Here is a 26,767-nt window from a genome sequence, read left to right on the forward strand (position 1 = left end):
TTTCGTAAATTTAATGTGATATTAGGCAGAGTACAGAAGCTATAGATATATCAGGTTTGTTCACATCCAGAATAATACAATATAAATGAGAGCAAGTTTCTCTTCCTAAAAAAGTTGTTTAAGGGCTTGCCCATGCCACCTCGTGGGTGGCATCATCTTCATCAATCAATCAATCTTCCTAACTGATGCACTGGGAGTGTCACTGGTGGATGGGTGAGCCTCGCTGCATGGAGAGAGGAGGCTTCCTCTCAAAACTGCTTGACACCAAACTGAAGATGAAAAAGCTCCCCTTATCACTTAACTTTCCTCCTACAAAGAACGTCGCATTTCGATCGTATGCGTTACATAAGGTCAAAAATTGTCGTACAAGAAAATGAAAGCGGCTCGCGAATGTGACGTACTGTCCCGTTTTCTGTTTTGGGTTAGGAGTGGACACTTTAAGTTGACCGTTTTCTTCACGTTGAGAAACCTTAGGAGGACGGACTGTATCACTGTCTAGCACCCAGTGAAAGAAAGATCTCAATACCACTGTCAGGCTTTCTTGCTGGAGGTAGAGAAGCTTCTTCCCAACCACTGGTTGACGCCTACTAGAGGACATAAACTACCTCTTACCACTACCTTGTTTTTCACACACTCGCTAAATTAAAATTTTGATGCCTCTTAAATGATGCACTGCTCTACTACTTTTCTTTCCCTGTGCATCGGCTTTCCTTTTTACTTCAGAAAGGCATTTTTATTGGGTTAGGAACCGTTTCAGCGCAGTCAACAAGCGGCTGTAACCTCTGAAAGATAAATCATTCCACTGGAGTCAACGCGTAGCTGGAACCTCGGAAGAGGAACCATCCCAGCCGAGTCACTGTGTGAGTGGAGCCTCGGGGGAAAAGAGCGAAGTGGTGCAGGTCTTGGCGAAGACGCGTGAAGGAGGCAGCTAGACCTATCAGCTGAGCATATCCTTGCTCTCTTGGAACCTTTTCTTGTAGCGTTCTAGGAACTCCGGTCTGTCCAGTGTAAAAAAATGGAACTCAGGAGGACGGGTGATATTGCATTGACTTCGTTGCCGTGAAATATGAATATCTGATAACTCTATCGTGCCCGCTGCATTCCTGGAAATGTTGAGAAGTCCTGGGAAATGTACTTTAAAGTTGATAATTGTGTGATATGAATTTTGTTAGGGGTTGGAACGTGGTGGCCTCGCGTTCCCAGAAGTCCACTGTTACTGTCAGAGTTTAGTTAAATTATGCGAATGTTCATTGCATGTTGAATGCTGCCAAATGACAGGAGAATATTAGGACCTGCTCCAGTTTATAGCAGTGAGTTGGAATTGGGTGTATCAACACACCATCGTGATTAAAGTTTTCTGCTAACACTGAGTTTAGATAATAATCTGTTTCATTCAAAGTTTATATTATATATTTGCGCTCTAGGTGAGATAATCAGTGTGAATATGAAATATTGTTTTATTAATGGCCAGAATTAGGATCTAAAATATAAATAATATTACAGTTTTCGAAAAATAAAAGCAACTCTTAATGAAGCTCTACTCATTTGGCAACACACTCGCAGCATTCATTTAGAAACCCAGGGACGGAGGCCTTCACAGCATTGTACACGACAGGAGTGAGCCCATTCTAGGGGTTATGTCTCCTATCCGCTGCCATCCCCCCCTACCCCTGCCAACCAGTCCTCTCTCCTTCATCCCACCCTTTCCCCTCTAACCTTTCCCTCCCCCCTACCTCGATCGTTCCCCTCTCACCAGTTTGTTCTCTCCCTAACCCTGCACCGTGGTGCTGATCGCCTGGAAACGTCTGGGATCTGTTACAGCAATGGACGAGTAATGGGAAAGATATTCGTTGAGGACTTTCCATGGCCTTAACAAAATTTGGGACGTCACTGGAAGCGATCAGAGAAATCCAGGATGAAGGGAAACGAGTTTGTAAATTCGAAGAAATGCTACAGTCTTTTTGCAAGGTGTATTTAAATATATACTAGCTGAGAAACCTACGAGATAAATTTCGTGGGTCACATCGTGACACATTGGGTAATAAGGGTACATCTTAACAGACAAAATTCACTGTACACGATTGTCACTATATACGATCATTATTGTTAACGATCCTCCATATATGCGATCTCTATTGCAAGCGGCGATCCTTGCTACTGTCTTCGGGTGTTTCGTCAATCAAACCGTAACATACTTAACTCTGAATCCAGACATGGCTCAGTCAAACTGTCTTGGATCCCCTCTCATTGGTTTTCTAGAACATGATACATGGAAGCCATTTTCAATCTTGCATTAAATAAAGAAATGTGTAAGATTATCTAAGGCTATCAAAGAAAATCATAAAAAATATCAGAGAACTCTCGGATGAATTTAAAGACAGAAGAGCGCAAACGAATGCTAGCCGATGTAGGCGCAGATAATCAATGTCTAAATTAGGTGAATTAAGGCAGCGTCTGGGATGCTCTCTGACGCAGGTTCGAATCCTCGTCATGGCCCTTGTGGATTTGTTTAAATTAGGTGAACTTGGGTTACGCGGAAACCAATTCAAGTTCAAGTTCAAGTATGTTTATTGAGACAAGAAAAAATACATCTCAAAGGGATAGAGTAGCTTAGGCTATTTCTACCCCCCTCTACTTCAAGTCCCTCAAGGGGCGCACAAATTCAGTATATGTTGTGGTTTTCATAATTTTGTTTAGAGCCACACATTTATGGTTCATCCAATAAAATCAGCAGACTTCTAGATGTTACTACAGCTCGGCTTAGACTCTGTTACAAGTATCTCTGGGAATTCTCATTATCTGCTGATGTAGACCTGACCAAATGTAAACTGTCAACAAAATTATTCGCACACCCTCCGTCACTATGTGATGGAGTGTGAAAAGATACGTGAATTCAGACACATTTCTATAACCAATGTTCCAGCAATGTGTAAATATTTAATTCAAAATGATCTGCTACCAGAAATTTTAGCCAAATATCCCCAGTTTGCTAACTGTAGATAGTAACTAAGTGATTGTAACCTATCCACCGCTGCCCACAAACAAAAAAAGACTAGGCTGAGATAATTGAAAAATATCAAGAATAATATTGGCAAGGCTGAAGCTGCTGAAAATGCAAGAATAATGGATCCTAAGTTGAGGTTACTGAACTTACAAGAATAGTAGAGGCGAGGTTGTAGTTGCTGAAAATGGAAAGAATAATGACGTGTATACGCTGAGGTTGCTGAAAAATTCAAGAAGAATAATTGGGTCTAGGCTGAGGATGTTGAAAAATGCAAGAGGAATATTGAATATATAAAAATATATTAAATGCAAAAAGGCTAGACTGAAGTCGCTGAAAATAAGAAGAATAATGTAGGCTAGGCTGAGGTTTCTACTATTAGCTAGTACATACAATGCCTAAAACCAGTAATACCACAACGTTTCGGGCAAAAATGCTTAAAAAATTAAAAAATGTGATCTATGAAATTAAATATTGTCCACAATGTTAACTCAATTATTATTGCCTTATCTCTTGGCTCATAGCCTTCATCACTCTGCTCTAGCATCTTACTGTCATTACCGCAACCCGTTCTCGCATTTGCTTATAGTCAATATTGGCTTATTTAATAAGTGCATATGTGACATACTAATTGATTGTGTAACCCGTTCCGCCGATACCGCCATGAGTGATGGCTGGCAGCGTTCGCCCCGCCACGAGTGGTGGCTGGCAGCGTTTGCCCCTCTACGAGTGGTGGCTGGCAGCGTTCGCACCTCCACGAGGTATCCCAGCAAGTCAACAAACTGAAGAACTTGCTTGTGATGGCTCTTACTTTAAGGTCGTGTTTTCCTGCTTTTCGAAATGTTGTGAGGGTAAGAGCCATTGTTATTTTGATGCGTTGTATTGTTTAGTCTCTACATGTGTCAGTCGTCAAAGAGCAAGAATGTGGTGAGTGTGGCCACATAGTCGTGCCGGTGTCAGTCTAGGGGTGAAGGGGTATGATCATTTTGGACACGAGACGATTAGATAAAGCTTGTTTTCTAATTGTTAAAACCATATGTATTATTAGTTTAGAATGTATTTGCTTAGATTAGGCTTTGTTAGGCTCTCTTTATTTAGTTAGGTGGGTTGCTAGTTGATACAAGGGCGCCATTGGAATTTGCTGTATGCTCTTTGTCAATCTAGTTCCCAGTCTAGAAACAAAATGGGAGGCAATCCTGGGGAACAATACAAACAGGAAAAAAATTAATCAGCAGCATCCAAGTGACACCCTAATACCCATGATAAGGCAGCCATTGACCAGCCACACAACGCACAGGTGGAGCATGAGCCAGCTGCCTTCCACATCCATAAGGCGCACAGGAGCCTTCAAGGACCACTGATTCCTGATACCTATCTGCGAAGATTGCTTCATTACCCTGCTCGACACGCTAAGAACAAGCTCGTAAACTCAGGAAAATATGTAAATTCCTCTTTTACTCGATAGCAGTGTTTGCACCAGGCATCGCATCCATTCGCATGGTTTAATAAAGGTGCCTTATGGCAAAACATTACCCAACAAGCAACAAATGCAACACATTTTCTGGGGACCCCAGACAGAGCAGAAGTCCAACATCTGCACAACATCAAGTTTGAACTGGGACTCTGAGGTTGAGTAAGGTTAGGTAGGTTTTAAAATCCATTGGAGAACTGCCTTGTGCACAATGTGGCATCTGTAAATAATAACCACAAACTGCCCCACACTTAAAATGGACAGTACTCCTATTGCCCAGTATATAAAAATGTAAAAAATTATTTTGTTAGACTAGGTTTGGTTTGTTAAATGGGCTGCACTTTGGGCAGTTCTTGAGCCTTATTCAGTGGTGATGTTGGTCATGGATACAGTCAAATAATTCACAATACAGTATTTCTTGCACATAGCTCATTTTCTAATTGTTTAAACTGTACTGACATATTAATTTTCTAATTGTTTAAACTGTAATGCATATATGTCCTCATGTTATTCTTGGGTGAGTTAGGTTATCCTTGCACATTGGACTTAAAATAAGCAAAAATTATGTAATTACTTATATCCATAACATATACCAAACAAATGTCTTTAAATTAGGCTTTATGTGCTTATGCCTTTTTAGGTTAAGTTATTGGTTTTGTTTAAAGGGAAATTAAAAAGGGTGATAACCTGCTAATGTTGGAACATTTTTGTTAGGTAAGAAGGGCTACAATCATTTCACAGACATGCATTATGCTCACTAGATGTTTTGTTCAAAATGTTTAATTTTCTAGGCTATATATATCTTGGTTAGTAAATCTTGAACTCCCACACCAGACTATGCTTCACACATGGGTTAGGTTACAGTATGTTAGATGAGGTCTGAAACTCTTTCTTCTTTCTTTCTTTATTATGCTTACTCTGAAACTCTGTAAGCAAACTGTCGGATATGGCCATTTCTGATGGCATGTAAGTTATCTTATACTGTATAACATAGATTCCTCATTGTTGATTCAGAAATCCTGTTAGGCTCATTGAGGTTTCCCTAGGCTAATGACTTACTTTTCCAAGGGTGCAACCCAGAACATTTGGCCTAACGTCCAGTGACCTATTTATTGCTTGTTGGGAGAGCTGACACAATGTGTAAATAAATGTAATGATAAAGACCAATATGATATGATAAAGACCAATAGCCTCAAGAACCTGTACACCAGTTGATTGGCAGTTGAGAGGGGGGACCAAAGAGCCGAAGCTCAACCCTTACAAGCACAACAACTAGGTGAGTACAGTACACTCTCCTGAGTACTTTATGTATAATAAAAATTCCCATTACTTTTGATCAAATATGGGTCATTATTACTTCATTAAAATGTATCTTCAGAGTTTTGGCACAACACCAGTATGGCAGACAGAAGTGGTAGCAGTACCCCAAACTCCTTCACCTCCACTTATTCTTGGGGATGATTTCAACACTGACAGGTAAGCTCTTTGTTTTATTATACAGTTTTATTATTTTTATTTAAACTTTATTTCAGTTTTTATTATTCAAGTTTTCAGCAATTAGAATGATTTTCCTGCTGTACATTTTTTTAAATACTGTACTGTATACTTATCCATAATGCTGTTATATATTTGAGTTAAATGTAATTAGTTCATTATAACACGTTATTTTTTCTTGTACTTTGTATAGTATTATTCTTTAGTTACATTCTCTATGTATTAAACTGTCATGTCTCGGAAATTTGTTTCTATTCATTATTATTTAACTTGGAAACGCTGCTAATTTCCATAGCATAAATTCCCCATCTCCAGATAGTTGTTATTGTTCTCTTCGGACTGAAAAATAGGTACGTTAGGTTTATTTCAGAATTACTAATATAACTCAAAATAAGAGACATTCTATAAAATTACTCTAGAATAGCTGCTGTACATGTGATACCTAAGGAGATTAACAGTAAATGGTGACATCTCGAGTTTTTTAGCTCATCAACATCTACAGACAACTTAGTGCCAAATGTAACCATATACTGTAGTCTTATCTATATTATACATGTCTCTTTTTCTATACATTAGGCAACACTTGTAGTTACATACCTGTCTCTTGAATGTTCATCCCTATCTGTATCTGGAGATTTGCAATCCAGGTGTGTTAAAAATAATGTGACAGGTATTCTAATGTTTATTGCCTATAATGCACCTTTCAGATATATACCCCGGTGTTATCCTACATTGCAAATACTGTTCATCTGCCTAAAAATGGAATGGAACAAATCAAATAAGACATCTTTCATTTGATGATGAAAAATAATTACTTATAATATTTATTCTTACAGGTATCCATTAGATACCATTTTAGTTTCATTATGTTTTGGAGTGTATTCTTAGAATATCCAGCATTTTTATGGTTTCATTGTGTGCACTGGTCCATACAATGTAGATTTTTATGGCACTGGTGTTCGGAGACAGGCAACCATCCAGACACTGATGGCTTCACCCTGTCTGTCTTCAATACCCACATTTTACTAAAAAAAAAATGTCTATTCTTATTTTTTCTTTGCTATTTTTTCATTATCTTTCCCTCCACTTCCTCAATTCCCACTTGTTTCAAACATTTTTGTTTTGAAAACTGCTTCACTATGACAGCTTATCCAGCATCCAAAGTTCGTTGATAAATGTTTAAAATCTTCGATGTATTCTTAATACTTTGTTGCATTTAAAATGTCTGGGGAAGATTTTGCATGTGGCCATCCTCTCAAGGATGGGAAAATCCCGGAGTGAACAAGACTACAAAGATATACCATAAATAGAAATTTACTAATTCAGTATGGCTTCACAATATTAATGGTAATAACATTGAGTCCCTTTGTGAAGGGATAAAGCTCACCATATATTCAGATATTGTCCAGAAATTAAAAATATTTAAAGTAAGCAATGAAACAATAATTGCATATTTGCCCATTAAATGTAACTTGGAAGTTTTTTCTCAAATTTGACACCAGGGCTATGAATTTCTTTATTGTTTAGGTTGGCCTTAGGCTGGGCTTGGGGAGTAGAAGAATTCCCAAAACCTTCCCCCAGGTATGATCTAAGTAGTGTTAATATATTGTTATTGTTTACTTAATGTTAATACCTGTATAGCAATATATATTCTTTATAAAAAAAAGCATCCATTGAATATTCTACAGTGGTACGCTTACACATGGCAATATACCTTAGGGGTAAACTTGGAGGAGGAGGGTGAGGTGGCCTGACCTGAGGTCAGCATGTTGCTAGCTTTCTAAAATGTCAAGCCCTCTTATGTACAAATTGAACTGGCTGACCATTAATGACTATTAAAACTCTTCACTCCTCCTATAGAAATAATACAGAGTCCTCAGAAGCTGGTCTCTACAAGGCAACATTGTAAGACAGAACTGTCAAAATACACTGGACAACATTGTATAATCTCTTCCCTAACACTGATGTGTTACATCAAAGCAGGTCAATGCCCTCCTTTCACTCTATACTGCTGACATGCAAATGCACACACACCTGCCTGTAACCATACAACTATACAAGCCAAGATACATCATACTATGTAAACAGCTAACCGTTACAACCTGGGTCTGTTTGCTTGTCTATATCTCTATCTCTCCTCCCTCGCCTGCTCCCCCAGTTCCGTTCCCTGTACCCTGCTCCATCCCCACTCTCGTTTCCTCTGCTCTGCTCCATCTTTCCCTCTCATTCCCTCTGCCCCTCTCCATCTCCTCTCTCTTGCTCGCCCCCCCCTCCTTCTCTTCCCATTCTCCCCCAGTGGGCAAAAGATGCCCTAATAATATTGTCATTGTCATAGATGGTGAAACATTGTTATTTTTATCGAATCAATGTTTTTTTTTTTTTTTACATTTAATCAACTTTATAAATGTTTAATTAAACATGTATATTATACTGTATATGCCATTATATATACTGTATATATTTTATTTTGTTTCTCATGGAACAGGAGTGCTATTGAAGTGCGTGAAGCATGGATAGAGACTCTTGATACAAGTGCACCCAGTCCTCTAGTGGGTCTCATGCATCTGCATCCTAAAGTGTTTGCTGATTATCCAAGACTAGACATCATTCATGAAAATGTAGTGTGGCAGCAAAAGTATCGCATGGTGGTAAGTTGCCCAAATTACGTGGATTACCTGGTTTGTGTCTTAACATTGCCATAGGCCTATTCTAGGCCATAGTTGCCTTTTGAGTTTAGCAAAGTTAATTCCACCTCTCTTTGCGTTGGTTGATGTAATAGTTTTGCTTACTTTGCGTTTAAGGTCTTGCAAAGGGTTCCTTGTGAGTCACTGCAATCAGAGAATCACAGAACCAAACAGTGAAACCATTATGCACTTTTGTTATTTATAACAAAAGATATAAGTGCTAGATTTGTTTTATTATGTATTACTCAGCAGTGCTATAAAGGCTCCAACTGCATATCTACTTTGTGGACACTTCTTACTACTATTCTTCTTTGAGTGTTGGACAGGTGCTTGCATCCCTTTATTACTGCATTATCCTTCAGATCCAGTTAATAGGAACTGTTCTCGTTATCAACATAACATTTTTATTTTTTAAAAATTCGTCTAAAATCAATTTCTGAAAATATTTTGATGAAAGTTTCACAACACTGAAGCCAATAAGTTGAAGAATTGTTTAACATTTTTAAGTTATTTTTACATAGTTCAAATATTTTTCGCTTCTGGGCCTCCAGTATGTGCGGTAATATGCGAGGTTTAAGGGTTAATGTACAGTACTGTATACTATACAATTTGCTTAATATTTAATACATTTTATATACCTGTATTATTGTATTCAAATTTAGTATACTTTGCCAATTTACACAAATTACCCTTTTTTAGAATTATGCACATACCAAATTACGATCAGAAGTCGCAGGAGGAGGTCGAAAACCATATCCACAAAAAGGGTCAGGGCGAGCAAGACATGGTTCTATTCGGTAAGTAAAAATTTATTTTAAAGTTATTAATATTTTTAAGAAATGAAATGGTATCTGCTGTCTTTCTTCCTCGCTTTCTGGGGGAGGGGGGAAGCCCCTTGTGGCTCCATGGAGCTACAGTGTTGTTATAGTGTCAAAAATCTAGATGCTATCAGTTGTGGAATTCTGTTAGGCCTACTGGGGACCACGAGCGCACAGAAAGTAGGGGCACTATGATAAAATTGTTAGTGAATTTTAATCATGTCTGCCACCACAGGGAAAGTACCCTCAAAATTAGTGAAACAAACAGACCACTGCTGGTTATAAGGAAATATTGAAGCCTCAAAATTATCAAAAGAACTTCCCTAACAATGTATAGAAACAATTGAAAATTCATGAAACTATCGCAAGCTTGTTAGCCTCACCTTCCCTCCCCCCTCATTTGAGGAAGGAGGGAGGCAGATTGGGTCAGCTGGCTGCTCCACCCTCAGTTCTTAATGATGGTAGCACTTGGAGCTGCAATGTGCACAGGGTTTTCTTCCCTGTGTGCTACCTAGTGCTACCCATGCACTCTTAGGATTTTCTTCCCTTGAATGTTTGGGGTTTGATTCCCTCCCTGTGGTAATCCTTGTGCCAGGTAAGTCCGTTGGTTTTTAGCTTTCAGTCTTCCCTGTGGTCGGATGCAAGTTACAGCTGGCAGGGCACACTGGTGCACAACCTAACCAAGGCACTCCAAGGTTGGCCTTCTCAGCTTCTGCTGAGCTGAGTTAGTGTACTTACACTTGTTCTACTGTACATACAACTCTGTTCCCTTTATCTTTGTATTCATAGAGACTACCCTTCTTGTTAACAGGAGGCCCTGTTTTCTTAATAGGGTTCCGATGTAGTGATCCCATTGCCTGGGTTTCCTGCAGAGCCATTCCCTGCAGACCCTGGAAAACTCCTATGGATTTGGTGGTCCAATGAATGTCCCTGCTGAATCTGCTCTTGCCATGTGTGAGTGAGGGTTGTGCATCATCTGTGCTATGTGGGCAATGCTCTTACCTTCTGCTTCTGCCATGTTGCCTGCTGGGTCTGTGACACCTTCGACCCCCGAGTCTTGTCGGACTGTTCTTCACACGTTACTCACCTAACAAACCCTTGTGATGATCAGGGTTTTTAGGCAGCATCTGCTTTACAGTTGAGGTTTTCTGTTTTACAATGGTGTAGGTTGTGTGCCCAGTTGGATGCCCCAGAGCTGCCCCAGTTGGTGCTTAGGGATTTGGAGGTGTTGGTTAATTCAACCATGGTTCTGTCCACACCTCTTCCTTTCCCTTCCAGTGTGTTGCTCCCTCCCACTGATTTTGAAGTTCTGGAGTTGTCCTAGTTGGCATACACCCCTTGGTTTTTGCTGGAGGCTTGGTGTGGTTTCTGTCGGTCCAACGTGCTTGAGTGGCATAACGCTTCTTCCATGTTACAGCTTTTGCATTCGCTGGGTTCGTTCCCCGGTGTCCTTATACCAGTTTCTGTGTCACCAGCTTCCTCTTCGGGGGTTCGGTGCCATGGCACCTTCCTCTTCTCTTGTTCGATGTGTTCCCGGATGCTTCAGCTTCGGTTGGGGCTTTGTGACCAGTGATCACTTGTCTGGCCGGGGGTGTTGGGGCTCTCATTTCATCAGGGTAACACCACAGTGCTCGTGTTGCGTCATTGTGGCTGGCGCTGCAGCAGATTCCGCTTCCTCGGGGCTCGTTGTTCCAGCTCCTTCGAACTGGATTTCTTCGTTCCGTGGCACTTTAGGGCTGGTAGCTTTGGGTAGCCAGATTGGCCAGTCATTGCCGATTCCATCTTTGGCTTTGCCAGATATATAGGTGCCTTTAGGTGATCCTCTTCGTGTTGGTTTGGTCTCTGCATCTTCCATTGTACATGGTGCTGTTCCCCGCCTGTGAGGCATGAGGTCGATGCTTTTTGGCAAAACTGGTGTAGGTGGGGGTTCCTGTGCCTCTGTTCTCTGGTCCAGCTGTTGCTTCGAGCTCTAGCTCAGCTGGAATCCTTTCGGGAAAGCATGCTTCTCTTGGTTCCTTGGTAGCAGGCCCTGCTTGCTACCAAGCAAACCCGGGTGTTTTTCTGTGGCTCCGCCTCTTGCAGTAGGTCGGGCTGGTAAGCTACCTTGCTGGTTCAACTTCCTCTTCCGCTCTACGCATCTGGTTTTCTGATGCGGGTGTATCGCCATTTATATGGTGATCCACGTGGCTTCTTTGATGGCGTCCCACCTACCGTCTTCATCTCAGCGACAGTACTGTATAGTGTTTCAAAGCTAGCTTTCCGCCATTTCCTTTCTCTCCATAGGGTTTTGTCGGTGTCAGACAGGGTTGTTTTGCCCTTTCTCTTTTGGCTTTTCTTGGTCCAGCATCTCTTGCCAAATAATGTTGCTTCTTTTTGAGCGACATTGATGGAGCCGTTGATGCTTGCATTTGGTGTGGATGTCCCTTCCTCTCCATTCTGCAAGCTTTCTCGTGCATTTTTGTACCTCCGGCCTGCTCACGTGCCGTCTGAGCCTTCTTGGTCTTGGGACCAGGTTCTTTCCTTTCTGTTTTCTCGGTTTGTTGTGGGCCCCTTCGGTTCAGGATTGCCTTTGGAGGGCATTGGTTTTCGTTGGCTTTGGCTTCTGGGAGTCGGGTTGGGGAAATTCATGCTATTCTCTGGTGCCAGGAATTCTGTTCATTTAGTCCTGGGGGTCGTTTTGTTCATTTGCAGCCTACTGGTTCGCTTGTCCTCTGCCGGTGAATGCGCTCGGGTGGATCCGGTTTCCCTGGTTCCCTGTTCCAGGGCTCATATCTCAGGTTGTTCGCAGTATCCTTAAGACTAGTCAGTCTGCGGTCTACCCTCGTGCCCATGTTCTTGGGAAGTATGCTGCTCTTGCGGCTGTCTTTGGGAATATGCCCTGGGTCGACATTCCTTGTGCGGAAGTTTTGGAGGTCGAACAGGATCTTGACCACCGTATGTCTTGTGTACGTTCCAGGCCCCATCCGGCCTTGCGTTGCTTTGGGGCGTCTCTTACGGCCATCTATTTCTTCCTCGTCTTGAGACCTGCGGTGTTGCCACCTTCCGGGTAAGTCCCAGTTTTTACTTATCTTTGGGTAGTTTGTTTCAGGAAGCCGACAGGGCTACCCACAGAAAACCAGCATTGAATGTAATGAAAAGCCATTTTCTGGGCAAGCCCCGGGAGCGTCCTGACACCCTTCCTCTCTCCGGTCAACAGTTTTTCATCATTCAAGAACTGGAGTGGTGGGCTGCCGGCTCACCAGTGCTGGCTCCCCCTTCCCTCTTAGGGGGAAGGGAGGGTAGCGCTAATGAGAGGGAGTGCTAGTTGCATGATGTGTTGCTTGTTTGTTTTCTTTATGGGGTAGTTCTTTTGCTCTTTCTTGATGTAGATAGCAATTTTCACCGGACTGTAGTTTTTGCTTCGCCTATCTTTCTGGGTGCCTTTCCCGGTCGATGGCAAAATATGACATACTTTAAATGTAAAGTGCTCATAGGCTATTACTTCTACTGTCTCTCTGAGTGGGGCCAGGTTCTGGCTCATGGTCACTGGTAGGCACAGGACTCCTGTGACTGATGACCCCAAACTAATAGAGCACTATATCAGTTCAGATACCTTCAGGAAGCCTCCTGGGCTCGCCCAGAAAATGGCATTTCATTATATTCAACCCTGGTTTTTTTTCCTCAAATTCTCTACTGTATGAAATATTGCATTTTAATCATTATATTATTAGGTGGATGAATAAGGATGTCGAGAACCACAGGGCTAGACACCTAGAGGAGTACCATACAGAGAAAATGATCATGTGGCTGACTTAGAGCCTAAAAAACAATGATCAACAAACAAAGCCAAGTCTTCATATAGGAAACAACAACATAAACTGTACATACACTAATGGGTCATTCCATGTGAATTCACCAAAGGCCTCCCACTCAACCCTTTCTAAATGTAATGAAATTTTGTAATAAAGTAACCCTAGACCCCAAATGGAAAATGTGCAAAATATTAGAGCTCAATCTGCTTTGGTTCTTAAATAACAGGTCCATGTTGAATGGGCTCTCGTCCCATTAATGCGTAAATACCACAAAAATTACCAACTTTGACCCATGGTTAAATCACTACTAGTGCCCAGAGAGGTGTGAAATTTGGCATACCAGGGCAACTTCTGGTGCAGAATACAGCAGTGTAATAAAAAATGTATTTTGGGAAGCCATTCAGCTACCAATATGTGCTAATATCACTGCCAATATATCTCAAAATATTTCAATATGCATCATTCCCAATTTGGTTTTGAATGACACCATTGGATAGAGCAGATTTTTTTGTACAAGAGTAACTTCTATTTAGATTGGGATTTGAATTTCTAGTTCAGCCACAGGACTCTGAAAATGACACTTTTATATGCGAGGTGTACGTATATTGTAGGCTATTGCAGGCTGTCAAATCCAGAGCATGGCAATTTGCAGCAGGCAAATTTATCCATTATTAGTGTAATCCTTGCTTTGGTCCATGGTGGCTGAGCCACTACCAATCTAAAAGATTGGCAACCCCATCGCCTAGGGTCCCCGCCCGATAGCCAGGCAAGGCTAGCCACGGGCAGGCCTTACGGGCTCACCATAGCCCGTGCTACTTGGAACTTTGTTCCTGGTAGCGAATCTTTAACAACAACAACAACAACGAGCAGGGCCACTTTCTCGCAGGTTCCCAAGCCTGTTAGTTGTGTGTGTGACAGGTGCCCAAGTCTCATGTGGAGTCTTATCCTAGGAGTATCCTCTGCGTAGCTGCTGTGATTGGTCACAAATCTTTTCGCTTTACGTGGCATTTCTTCTTGAAGGGATTGCAGCAAGTTTTTTGCAAAAATTCAAATTTCGTCAACAGCAAAGCTTTATGATGGAGGCATACTTGAGATTCTCCACCCAAGTTCAGTTCACTTCACTTTGCTATCAGTTTTTGATCTTCTGCACTATACTGTTTTAGAAACTTCAAGCCTTTGTTGTGAGTGTAGGTTGTCAAGTGACATTCAGAAGAGTTGCGCTCATAGCTAGCAATAGCACATGGCAATAAACCAATGGAATCCTGATTCATGACGTATCCGTAATCGAATTCAATTCAAATTATTTAACTTACTGAATACAGTAATTTCAAGTTAGAGCTGTAATACATTAATAATAATATTGTTTTTTATTGTGTATTTATTGCAAGTAAATACACAAATAAGTAAACAGCAGTGTTTGACCTGCTTGCACGATACTACAAAGATGTAAAGATAAATATAGAACAGGAACGAAAAATAGCACTGATTGTGTAATAATAATTCTGAATCCCACCGAAAAATGTTCTACCCAGTGAAGCTTAAAATTTTTCCAATCAGTTTGGATATCAATTTGCTAGCATTTCTATTTTTTGATCAGTGCACAAAGAAGATGGAGAATCATAATTTGATATTTTCGATATCGCACTAAGGTATGTCATTTTCAGAGTCCTCTGGCTGAACTAGGAATTCAGATCCCAACCTAAATAAAAGTTACTCTTGTATAGAAAAATCTGCTCTATCCAATGGTGTCATTCAAAACCAAATTGGGAATGAGTCATATTGAGATATATTGGCAGTGATATTAGCATGGATTGGTAGCTGAATGGCTACCCAAACTACTTTTTTGATTACACTGATGTATTCCACACCAAAAGTTTCCCTGGTATGCCAAATTTCACACCTCTCTGGACACTAGTCGTGATTTAACAAAGAATAAAAGTTGGTAATTTTTGTGGTATTTAAGCATTAATGGGACAAGAGCCCATTCAATATGGACCTGTTATTTAAGAACCAAAGTAAATTGAGCTCTAATATTTTGCAAAGTGTCATTTGGGGTCAAGGGCTATCTTACTATAAAATTTCATGGCATTTGGAGAGAGTCGAGTTGGAGCCATGGGTGACTTTTTGGTGATTTGAGATGGAATGACCCTAATACTGTCTTGACACCCCATGCCACCTTGCACAGCAGTATCTAATCTTAACACCTAGTTGTCCCAAAGATACTAGCCACTAAATATGGAGGTTATCAATGCTGGTCATTGGCCATAGGAAGACAACGTCCAAAAAAAAGTGTCACCAAAGCATACTGACCCACAATATGCTCCTTAGTATATTAATATCATATATAATTACCTGGCTGAACACTACCTCTGGGGTGGTTGAGCATTTAGCAAGCACTGTAACAGCAGTCATAAACATATTTTAGTTAATATCTCAATAGTGTCTCCAGACTAAAATTGTCATTTCACAGATAAATGTATTCTTTTTCCATTCCAAGGATTTATCCTTGACTAATAGTGGCACTTGGAGATTTTACCCTAATGTTATTGTGATGCACAGTGGCATATTATCACATGTAATACATCAAATTACCTTTCTATTTTTTGTTTGCAGTTCTCCCTTGTGGATTGGTGGCGGCGTGGTCCATGGACCAAGAGCATTCACTACACAGTTCTACATGTTACCATTATCGAAAAGAATAATTGGCCTTACCTCTACTTTATCTGCCAAATTTGCACAGGTGATTAGTTATGTAAGATTTTATTTAGGAGTGAGTGGCCTAGTTTTTGTTAATGTTGGTCTGTATCTTTTGCACACCATCTCAATATATATAGCAAAGTAACATGGAATGGGTTTTCTTTGCATAGCTTAATCATAGTTTTGAATTTTGGATTATTAGCTTTTGGAGTACAGTATGTCCTCTTCAACTTCAGTGCAAGTGAAGTCTTTTCCCTCTACTTAATGAAGAGTTCAATAATTACACACTGGCCTAATTGAGTGGATATCAAACTCAGCCTACCTAATGTGTTATATTATACGTAAGGGTGAAGAGTGTGTGTGTATTAGTAATGGCAAATTTCCTACTACATAAACTCTTCATTATGCAGTCACCATATAACTGATTTTTAGATGCAGAAAAACACTTCACGTGACTGTGAGCTTTATTGTAAATTAAGTTTTAACATTTAAAGCTTTTAAGTCATTACAGACAAAACATTATCTTCAATTAAGCCTACACTTGGTTGTTTTCTGCTTCGTTGTCACCACTTTGCTCTCAGTTCAACAAACTTCTTTCAGGGCAACCCTTGCTCTCTTCATTGTTCAAATGCAGGGGAACAAGAGCACAGTCTTTCCAGTCTGGACAAACAAGTGCAAGAATTAGTATTTAGCTATTTAGCCATAACTACTGTCTGACAAATCTTAGTAGGCTATTAGACCAACCATCCCACTCAGATACCACTCCCTGATAGTGATGCTGGATGCCACAAGCTAGTGACTAACATTAATGACCCTTGACATTAATCTTCAGTTTGCCAAGCTGGTGCAGTTTTAAGAGGTGTTTACCTTTCAGTGAGGGGAAATTAAATTTAGTTCTTCAGTATTCCACTCCCTTTCCTACCCTTTTTATTTTATATCTAGCTTCCCTAATTATATCTTTCAACGTTAAGTTCTTGTTGTAAATTTTCTTGAGGTTGTGGATGGAATTGGCTTTGACATCTTTCAATGCATGCAACTTGCCAACCACCAGGGTATGAAAATTTCCTTAAGTCTCCGACTACGTTGCATATCTGGTTTCTACCAATGTCCACTTGTCTTGCCTCCTTTCAATTTAATAAACTACCCTTGTCCCCATTGTCTGCTCACATCAGTATCTTATGTAATATTTATATCCCCTCTGTTTAAGGTTAAAAGGTTAAGTTCCCTTAACCCTGCCATGTTCCCTGTAATTACCTAAATGTAGTTACAGGATGAGAGCTACACTTGTGGTGTCCCGTCTACCCAGCACTCTTTTGTCGTATAACGCTTTGAAACTACTGATGGTTTTGGCCTCCACCACCTTCTCACTTAACTTGTTAAAAAAAAAAAAAAGAATGTAGTGAGTGTGGTGAAGTACCCTGGGTTCAACCTCTGACATCCGCTGAACCTTGGGTGAAGGTAATCATCTGACCCTGGCTCCAGCACCACCATGACATTCGTTTGATAAATCCACAAGGGCCGTGACGAGGGTTCGAACTTATGCCCAGGATGATCCCAGACGCGCCTTAATCGACTTAGTTATGACATGGTCGACTATCGATTCTGTATGCTTCGTGAGGTGCAGGTTCTGTGCCAGTGCTGCATACTCGAGTAATGCTCTCACATGGGCAGCAGATATAGGCTTGGAAGCTTTGTTGCCAACATTTTTAAATGCTGTTCTTATGTTCGCCAACTTCGCATGTGCCGCTGTCATTACCTTGTTCACGTGAGCTGCTGATGTTAATTATTGGGATTATATATACTCTTGGGCCTCATTTTTCTTATTTTTTCTTTTTTTTTTTTTTTTAGTTGCCTTACCTTTATTCTGTAGTTTCATACAGGTCTCATATCTCCCATTCCCATCTTCAATACATATTACATTGTATTCTAGCAGCCATTTATCTGGATTCTCTAGTGTTAGCTGCAGCTTTTTTTTTTTTTTTTTACATTATATACCTGAAGCAGTATATTTTTGTTTAATACTGTTTATTGACTAATTTGTTGATTGATGAATAAAATATTGGATAAAAATGTCATAAAATAACAAAAAAGAAAGTGACAGGTACCACTTTCAGCAAGTGTTGAATGTGTGAAAGACTTTGCTGAAAACTGCATATTGTAAATTAACCCTTAGGCTGCTAAGGGCTTTTTGGCCTTCAACACCCACAGGCGCAACAAAAAAAAAATCCAAAAAATTCTTTCGTTTTATAAAAGTGTTCATTTGTGTTCCCTGATCTCGAGAAAAAAAAAATCGTAGGTGGCATATTTTGGCCACAATAGGGCGGGGACGTCTGGCAAAAAAAGAGGCGTTGACAGAGCAGGCGCCAGACGAGATTTGCTCCGCCCCAGCTGTCAGACTGGAATTGCAACCCATCCTCCGAATTAACAGTACGATTTAATACTAAGTGTAATAAGTACACTTTCTTACTGTCATAAACAGTGCATAAATGCACTTATGGGGCTGTTACACTTACCCAACCCCCTCCCCCGATTTAATTCTCCTCGTTTTCTGTTAATTAAAGACACTCAGAGTTTTAGGATGAAGATTTCAACTTCAATTTGCTTTACACAAGTTTTAAATATCAGGAATTTCTTTTTCAGGTTTATTAAACAATACAGTATAGATTTTATACAAAATTTTAAAATATCCTGAGTTACTTTACAATTTATTGATATATTTTAGTTTTGTTTTATTAGTTTTATAAAACTGTAATATCAATACAGCTATAGGTTAAGTACTAATTGTAATTAAGAAGCAATAAAATTATTATCTTCAAAAACTAAGACGGTTTATATCGTCTATATATGTTTTGCACGGTCTAAGGGTTAAGCAAATTGTCATTCTTTTGTTGGAGAAAGATCCAAACAAAGTTCACAAAATCTTAGGAATTGGTTTGCATAGGGAGCAGATTAAGAATGAAGAATTCCTAAATTTTATACTGCAGTTGAAGCAGTTTGATATTTAGGATGGAAAAGGACCTTGTTGCTGGAGGAAGCTGCATATACTGTACTGATTACAGGCTAAGGGTGGCACAGTAGGGGCATGTAATTACCAGTCTACATGTACATGTAGATTGGTTACTTTGTTAGCACAAGAATTATAGTGTGTTTAATTCCAAAAAGTACCGAGTTAAGGAACCAATTAAGTTTGAGTACCAAGATTCAACTGTATGGTATATAATAAAGTACTGTACTGTATGTACAGATATTCAATTTCAGATCAGGTTTTTAAATCACTTCAACATTAACAGGTCACATTTAAATTAACATTTTTAGTGATAGCATCATAATTTGAGTATTGTACTTATATTCAACAGGATGATCTCAAGATTGTTGAGAACCTAGATATGCCATCCGATGAAGTTGGGTATTTGGAAAAACTGTGTGAGGATCGCTCCTGGGGACCATCAGTTTTGTTTGTGGATGAGTATGCTTCATTATTCTTGTTTTATGTCAATTCTCAACAGTTACATTAATTTAGCAAACAGTTAGGCATCCTTGGTAGGGATCTCTCATGCTTTTAAGCTTTTTGTGTTAGTATTCTTTCAGGTTATAAAGTATGATATATCAAGTGCATTTTATCATATTATTTGAAACAAAGTATTATCACCACTGCCATCATTATTACTACTATCACTGTTTCCCACATTCATGGGGTGAATGACACCAGTCTGAAAAAAGGGAGTAATAAAGGAAAAAAACTACTCATTCATTTATTGTATTATCCATACTTTACAGCATTACATATAAAGGAATGTTACAACACACCAGCAATTAACCTCAGCCCTTGATTTGTACAGTACTGGAGAATGTAGATATGGTGGTATGCAGGTCAGCATTTTTATTCCAAGTTTCAAGGCTGCCCAAACAAAGAATGTGTTGAGTAGGGAAAGAAGGCAAGAATGTAGCAAGTACCATGAAGCCCTAACAAAGGCTGCAATGCTGAAAATTAACTAACGTCATGAGACAAAGAAGTTAATGCAGATCCGCTAGAGGGTCTGCAATTGGGATTCTGAAAATTGTCTCGGAGAGTACTATCTCGTTGGCCTGGTCCCTGCCAGAACAATTATAAAAAATGTGACTGCCCAGCTTCACCACATACAAAACTGGGATCCACACACCCACGCACACATGCCATACAAATAAAGTACATTGAAGCAAACCCAAGCACAACCTGGGAGGTAACTAAAACTAACTGAGGAGGAAGGAAACATCAACTCATTGAAGTTTGGAAAAAGGTTAGCCCACCCAAGCTAACAAATAGGGAGGGCACTGACCTGAAACAGCATTGGGTCAGGGTGAAATGAAATAATCAGCTTCTTGACTGAGTAAGGAAAAATTCTCAGATGTCTGAAGGAAAGCCAGTGCTACCCTCCAATCAGCAGAACAGAGATGTGTGTCTGGCAGTGGCCATTTCACTCAAACCCATAACATGATCCAAGGGTGCAGCAGTCAGTAACAGCCAGTTGATGATGGATGCAGAAAACACACTAACCCAACCCATGGAGGAACACACTCAAGGTGCATGAAATCCAAAAGGTTCATCTAAGATAAACGAAAAACAAAATAGACAGGGCCAGTAAAATGGGTATTGATACTCGAGCACTCCACTGCAGAAATAGGTGCCAAAGCCAATGCCCAAATACCAACCAATGTTGATGTCAATAAGAAAGTGAGCATGAAAATGCATAGCATAAAGGTCAGCACTGCAGCTAGGAATAAAAATGTGAAGTAAATAAGGCCGAGCAAGTTACCCTCCCACAGTATGCAGAAATAAGGTATGGCCCCTGTCTAATGTCCAGTTATTGCTCTCATACAACAGAAACTACAGGGGCTAATACTGACTTGAAGCACCAAACATGAGCCAGCAAAGGAGCTGCTGTCTAACAGTCAGGTGATCCAGAGGATAGTATGACAACTGAAAGGACTAATGAGAAAACACATTGCACACCTGTGGGTGAAAAGGTCTGGAACACTAACAAGTGAAGGGCAGAAGAGTGGCAGCTGATGTCAAAATCTAGCAGAATACCTCTGCAAGCTACAAGCAGGGACGTAGCTTGACTTCTGGGACGAGCGTGTGTCTTGTTTTCCGACCGTCCCCCGCAGTCACTTGTCTCTCGATAGTATTATTGGCGACTCGGATACTTTTGATATCGTTCGCCTTATGCGTTTCTGTTCTCGTATTGGCATCCTTGGTGATATTTAGCGCCCTCTGATTATCCCGCACATTTGATGGTGCTACATAGCCTTCCCGGTTTGGTGCCTTCTTTTGATAATTACTTATTTTGATTTGGAGGGCATTTTGCCAATTTTTTGCTTTCTACTTTGAGAAGCTCACATGAGCTTTTTTTTTCCTTGCAGCTGGCTTATGGTCCTTTGATGCTGGCCTGGTTCCTGCTTAAGGTTTCAGATTCTTGCTGGCCATTGCCAGCTTGAACTGATGCACCAAGCTGGGTGTTATCTAGCAAAACAGTTAATGTCTATTTTCTACTGGCTGATATCTTCCCGCCCATTGAAAATGGGAAACATTGTACAGTAATGATGATAGTGATGTAATCAATTTATAGAAAGACAGTGTTTTAGTACTATTTATTTGAATAAAGTTATTGTGATTTGGAAATAATGTAAATTGCCTACTTGTTTAAAGTATTTATTAATTTTTTCACAGCACTGATTTGATGGCACGTAATATAACTATTGCTACTGATACCATACAACACGTTAACCTCATGCCAGTGTATGGTAAGTCAAATATATTTAAACATTTTGGCCCAGAATTAGCAAAATTAAAATTCTCTAGATAATTTTTTTTTTTATCCTGAATTTAATAATGTTTATGTAACAACTCGGAATAAGACATTATATTTCCTGTATCTATTTGTTATGCTTTGTTCTTTGTGGGTATCTTTCTATCTTAAAGATTGCCTTGTGTAGAATCTTTTCCAGATACTTCACATGCTCTTACAGCTTGTAGACTTTAGAAAGGACATTTGGAAGATTTGACAAACAATTCCAAATTTTAGTGTGCTTGTATTTAAAACAGATATGAACATAATGACTACCACAACACACATAGGTGTACCAGGGAAATTAAAATACAAATAAGATAGCCAAGCACAAACAAATGAATTAAGATAAAACGAAGTGTTAAAATCATTTTTATTTAAAAAAGTATTGCAAATGTGGAAAGGTGGCATTTGCCAACTTGTACTGCTGAGTGATTGTACCCAAAGGAAAGAGCATTTACGGAAAAGGTATTCCTTGTATTTCTCCCACTAGGGCACCTCTAATGCTGAGGCGAAATGGTATGCTAACTGTAACAAAGGCATATTAAAAGATCCAACAGAAGAATTAGTTAATTTAAATTAGTGGATAATTTGTTGTACCTAGTTTCAAATTATTTTGGGAAAGTACTAAGGATGTGTGTGTATCGTCATGTGTTTGCAATGCCTCCAAGAAAAGAATATTTTTGGAGGCATTGCAGACTTGCCTACTGTGCTACTTCAGTTTGTGACTCAGTTTGTCATTCTCCTTTTGAGTTTGTCATTGATTTTTACAGCTTCTTGGGATCTAATTCCATGTCGCGATTTTAGGGCTTGGAACTCAAACTTAGGTGCGTGATTATGTAATCTATATATTTTATATTTTGATTTGGTCATGAGCTGCCATTGCCCATTCTTGTTTCTGGCTGATGAGATTAGGGTAGGGAATGAAAATGATTCTTGCATCCAGGTCTCATCTGGGGTGGAGGTCCTGGTATGTGTAGTGTGTTTTATTTAGTTTCTTCTCGCCTGTGTTAGTCATGGTGACTCAGCATGTGATTAAATCTGATTCTGCATGGTGCATGTTTTTGTTGTGCTGGACAATCATTTTGTATACTAACAAGTCATTCATAGTGTCTTTGACTTTTGTCAACCCCTATTTTTTGCAGGTGCAGGTTTGCTTTCACCCTCAGATGTGTTCTTTCTGCCAGATTTTTGTACCAGTCCTACACAAGCCTCAACCTTTGTCTCGGTGATTGGTTTATATGGCTGCCTTCAGGCTGAGAGGCTCATACTCTGAAGTTTGTGTTTGCAGTCCCAATTCTTGGCTTCTGAGGATTCCATACTGCCTATCTTCCACAAGGAGAATGTAATGTTTTGATCCTGACAAATTGCTAGTTACACATTCATGATCCAAAATGTGCTGCTAGTTACCTGTTGCTATTTACCTCAACTTCTGGAGGTGCTCATATTCCTAGCCTCTTCCCCTCTGGCTGTAAAGCTTGAACTATCTTGACCCTTACTTTTGCAATTACCTGCTAGAGGTGATTTGGTGGAAGAGATTTTGATAACTATGTTCAAGAAGGGTGATATGAATTGCCAAAGTTCCTCCTATATCAGTCAGCTCCATACACGGGCTGTGATCTGAGAGTGGGATCACATTCCTAGACTGCTCCTTGACCAGTTGTCTGTTCTCTAGTGGAATAGGTTGTTCCCCCATTTCTGATTTGGACAGAACAAGAAATTGACTTCTCCTTCCTTTGAATATATAGTATGAGACTTTTAAGGTGTTTGCATAGAACCACAAGCTTTCTCTTTACTTGACTTCATTTGCCAATCAGGATGCCTCTGTGCTGGATGCTTTTCATCTCAACTGGAACCAGTGGGAGAGGATATATTTGTTTACTCTGGTACAGATGGCAATTTTGTTGAGGTTCAAGAATTTTCAGAGCCGCTTGATTTTGCTAACACCTGAATGGCTGGTAAATCCCTGGCTCCCATCTCTATTCTACCATTGCCCAAATTTTTCCCTATTGCGGTCTTTTTCTTCATTAAGTTAATTGGTTGTTGCAAACACTTTGAGTCTTCACTTATTGTGGCATGATTAGTTTCTTGGCGGGATCTCCCACCATCTCTATTGTAAGCAGGTGGCAGAGATCCTTATTTAGCATCTGTGCTTTGTCCCATCAGTACAAGGAGAACTGGAAATGCTTAAATAGATTCTAACACTCCATTATTTGTCTGGTATCTGTTTCTCTACTGATGTTGTTCTTGACTTGACTGATCATCGAGTGGCATTTCATGTCTAACACCAATGATTCTTATTGGGTGGTTCAGGCAGTGCCTTTCTTCTGAACTTTGCTAGAGCATTTTTCCACATCTGCTCTTCTCGTGCTCTGTTGCAGCCTACTTGATCACTTAATGTTGTGTTGGATTTCCTGTGTTCTTAGTGTTTAGCTGCTGTTTGTGGGCCTAACACTAAAATCTGTTGGGAAGGGGGGAGGCATTGGCTACTTATAACCTCATTTGTGAACTGCTCTCCTTTGCAGCTCTGATTTTATTTCATTAGGCCTGGGGGATGCTTTTGTTGTTTCTTGCCAGAGTACTTCATTCTGGGCTAAGAATAAGATGTCATCTTTTAAGTGATCATATTTTAGGGCAGGTTTGATTGGTTTGTTATTCTATTAATAGCATACAATCACTAAAAAATTTCAGTCATGCATCGATGGCATCCATCAGCCCTCACTGACAGTCTCTGGCCATAATAGTACTATTTCATCCTAAATAACATGAAAGGTGGCAGAAATTCGATGCTTATTAACACTCTGGCGGTCTGGCGCCTCTGCACATTCCCATCCATAAATGTTCTGTGATCCCTGGGTAGCTCAGTGTTGCAAATTTTTTGGGTGATCATTTAACATTTTCTCAGTTATTCGTTATATTAGAATTATAAATTTGGTGTCAAAATGTTTGCAAATGAATTTTCTATAACATTTATTTATAATAGCTTATGTGCAACAGTGATCTATATATGAATGCATGAATTTTAGCATCATGGAAGTGTGAAAATGTTAACACAAAAATCATAAAAAACATTTGTTGTGTATATTCAATTTTAGCCCAATACTACAGGAAGGGATCCCTCAGTGGCTCCCTGTTCTTTCAAGCTGGTTCAGCTTTGGTTTCTGGCTCTTCTGGGTCTGGAGTCCAAACCTGGGCATTTCCCTCTGCTCAGGACCCATGCTTTAAAGAGTACAGTATCATACCATTTATCCCAACAGCTATACTGTGGATGTGAATAACAGGAGAGTAAAATCATTCCCATGATGTATTTCATAACGAAGACCTGGTACTCCACACGTCTTTTCTGTAGCATCTTTTAACTATCAACAAGTTATTGTGTGTGCAAAAACTCCAGTTGAAAGACCATGTAGAATATAATTCATGGTGCACTAAACTTCCTATATGAAATGAGTTCATGCAGCACCCTTTTGAGGTGTGAAGTCCTGAGACACTGGGAATGTATTTAGAAAATATATTTAACTTTTGCAACTCTTAGTGCTTGTATAATAAAGTCAGTTATGGAACTTACTGATTACGTCTTGTAGGTCATTTGTTTCTCCAAAATGTACATAAATTAGGTGTTTATTGGGAAACTGTACTTTGTATTTAATGGAAAGCTTATTTGTAACATTTTAAATGTTAACACTGTATTTTGATGTTTAAAAATGTGTTAAAAGTTATTTTAATTAATCAAATGCATAGAGAAATTCTGCATTATACTTGTCAAAAACTTCAAGTGCAAACTCTATAAGCAGGAAGAGAGTCATGATCTCACACTACATGCTTGATTGCCCATTTATTATACCCTTCAGACCTGCCAGTATGAGGCACCTGGAGCTTTGCAATCACTTAATGAACTCTGGTGTTCTTGAGGACATCACCACAATGCAAACAAAGTTTGGAGTACTACTGATCACATTGCTCTGTGACTGACTATCTTGTAAGATGGGAATTTGATTTTCATCATGTAGCTACTCTTGACACACTGTGTAACCCTTCATATGGTCTAGGGTACAGTAGCTGTGTAAATGCAGGTACAATGTATACCTAAATTGATGATTCAAAAGAAAAAGTCAATTACTACAATTTCAATACAATCATTTCTGACCTATTAATCATTTTCATTAGGTGTGTAACAATTGCCAGGAAAGGATAAGTTTATTAAAAATAATTTTTAAAGTTCTGTAGATGAAAGTAAAGAAATCCTTGTTTTTTCTTTTTCAGGACTGAATGTATACAGCATGCTAAAACATGATACATTAGTTCTTACGGTCGCTGCTGCTCGACGTATTGAAGAAAGAATATTACACCACCTGAACAGCCCAAAAGCCCACGAGAAGAACTGTGCTAAATTCAGAATGTCATAATAATAAGGCATTTTTGTTCAGTGGGTGTGTGTGTTTGATACAAAATGATATATGCATTATTTTCTATAAGCTTCACAACAAAATTAAGTAAAAAATATTGAATTTCTTTAGCTGGCTTTATGATAAATAATTTTCTTCCACCATCGAATTACTTACCAAAGACAAATAAACTTGAATGTGGAGGAGCAATAAGTAATTTATTCGGCAGTTAGTGACAAAACATTAACAAACTGACACTGTGGAATTATAAATCTTCTCTGCACTTTATATTATATCAATACTCTGTAGTAAATATTTGTTGTCAAAATACAGTACTGTATATCTATTAGTTTTTATTGCTCCCTACCATTGGATACCTTATTATTGATACCCACTTTCACAAATTTTTATAGTAAAGTATTTATCTAAATGAGATTTAAAAATTTCAATGCATGATAGTTCTATACTGTATAATAATACAAATGCCATCAACTTATAATGTAATTAATCACATTATGCAAAATGATTGTGTAGAATGTTGTACATAAAATAATTTAATAAAATTTATCATGCTAAAAAAATAAAGCGACTATGATATTAA

General features: G+C 39.3%; 1 protein-coding gene across 1 annotated transcript; it reads left to right on the forward strand.

Moving 5' to 3' along the window:
• The first annotated feature begins 3,694 nt into the window (after positions 1-3,694).
• On the forward strand, positions 3,695-26,767 carry mRpL4 (mitochondrial ribosomal protein L4). Its single transcript, XM_045751929.2, has 8 exons — positions 3,695-3,852; positions 5,851-5,948; positions 8,452-8,614; positions 9,350-9,447; positions 15,873-15,999; positions 19,313-19,422; positions 21,664-21,737; positions 26,045-26,767. The coding sequence occupies exons 1-8, from the start codon at positions 3,802-3,804 to the stop codon at positions 26,185-26,187; spliced, it is 864 nt and encodes a 287-aa protein (XP_045607885.1). The 5' UTR covers positions 3,695-3,801; the 3' UTR covers positions 26,188-26,767.

This window comes from Procambarus clarkii, chromosome 82, assembly GCF_040958095.1.
Source record: "Procambarus clarkii isolate CNS0578487 chromosome 82, FALCON_Pclarkii_2.0, whole genome shotgun sequence".
Taxonomy (NCBI): domain Eukaryota; kingdom Metazoa; phylum Arthropoda; class Malacostraca; order Decapoda; family Cambaridae; genus Procambarus; species Procambarus clarkii.

What these genes read in the sequence shown, in the direction of transcription:
- mRpL4 (XM_045751929.2), top strand. Translation starts at nt 3,802, where the DNA reads ATGGCTCTTACTTTAAGGTCGTGTTTTCCTGCTTTTCGAAATGTTGTG. An exon ending in TATCTGCCAAATTTGCACAG is followed by an intron (nt 16,000 to 19,312) that starts GTGATTAGTTAT and finishes TATATTCAACAG; the next exon opens with GATGATCTCAAGATTGTTGA. An exon ending in TAACCTCATGCCAGTGTATG is followed by an intron (nt 21,738 to 26,044) that starts GTAAGTCAAATA and finishes TTTCTTTTTCAG; the next exon opens with GACTGAATGTATACAGCATG.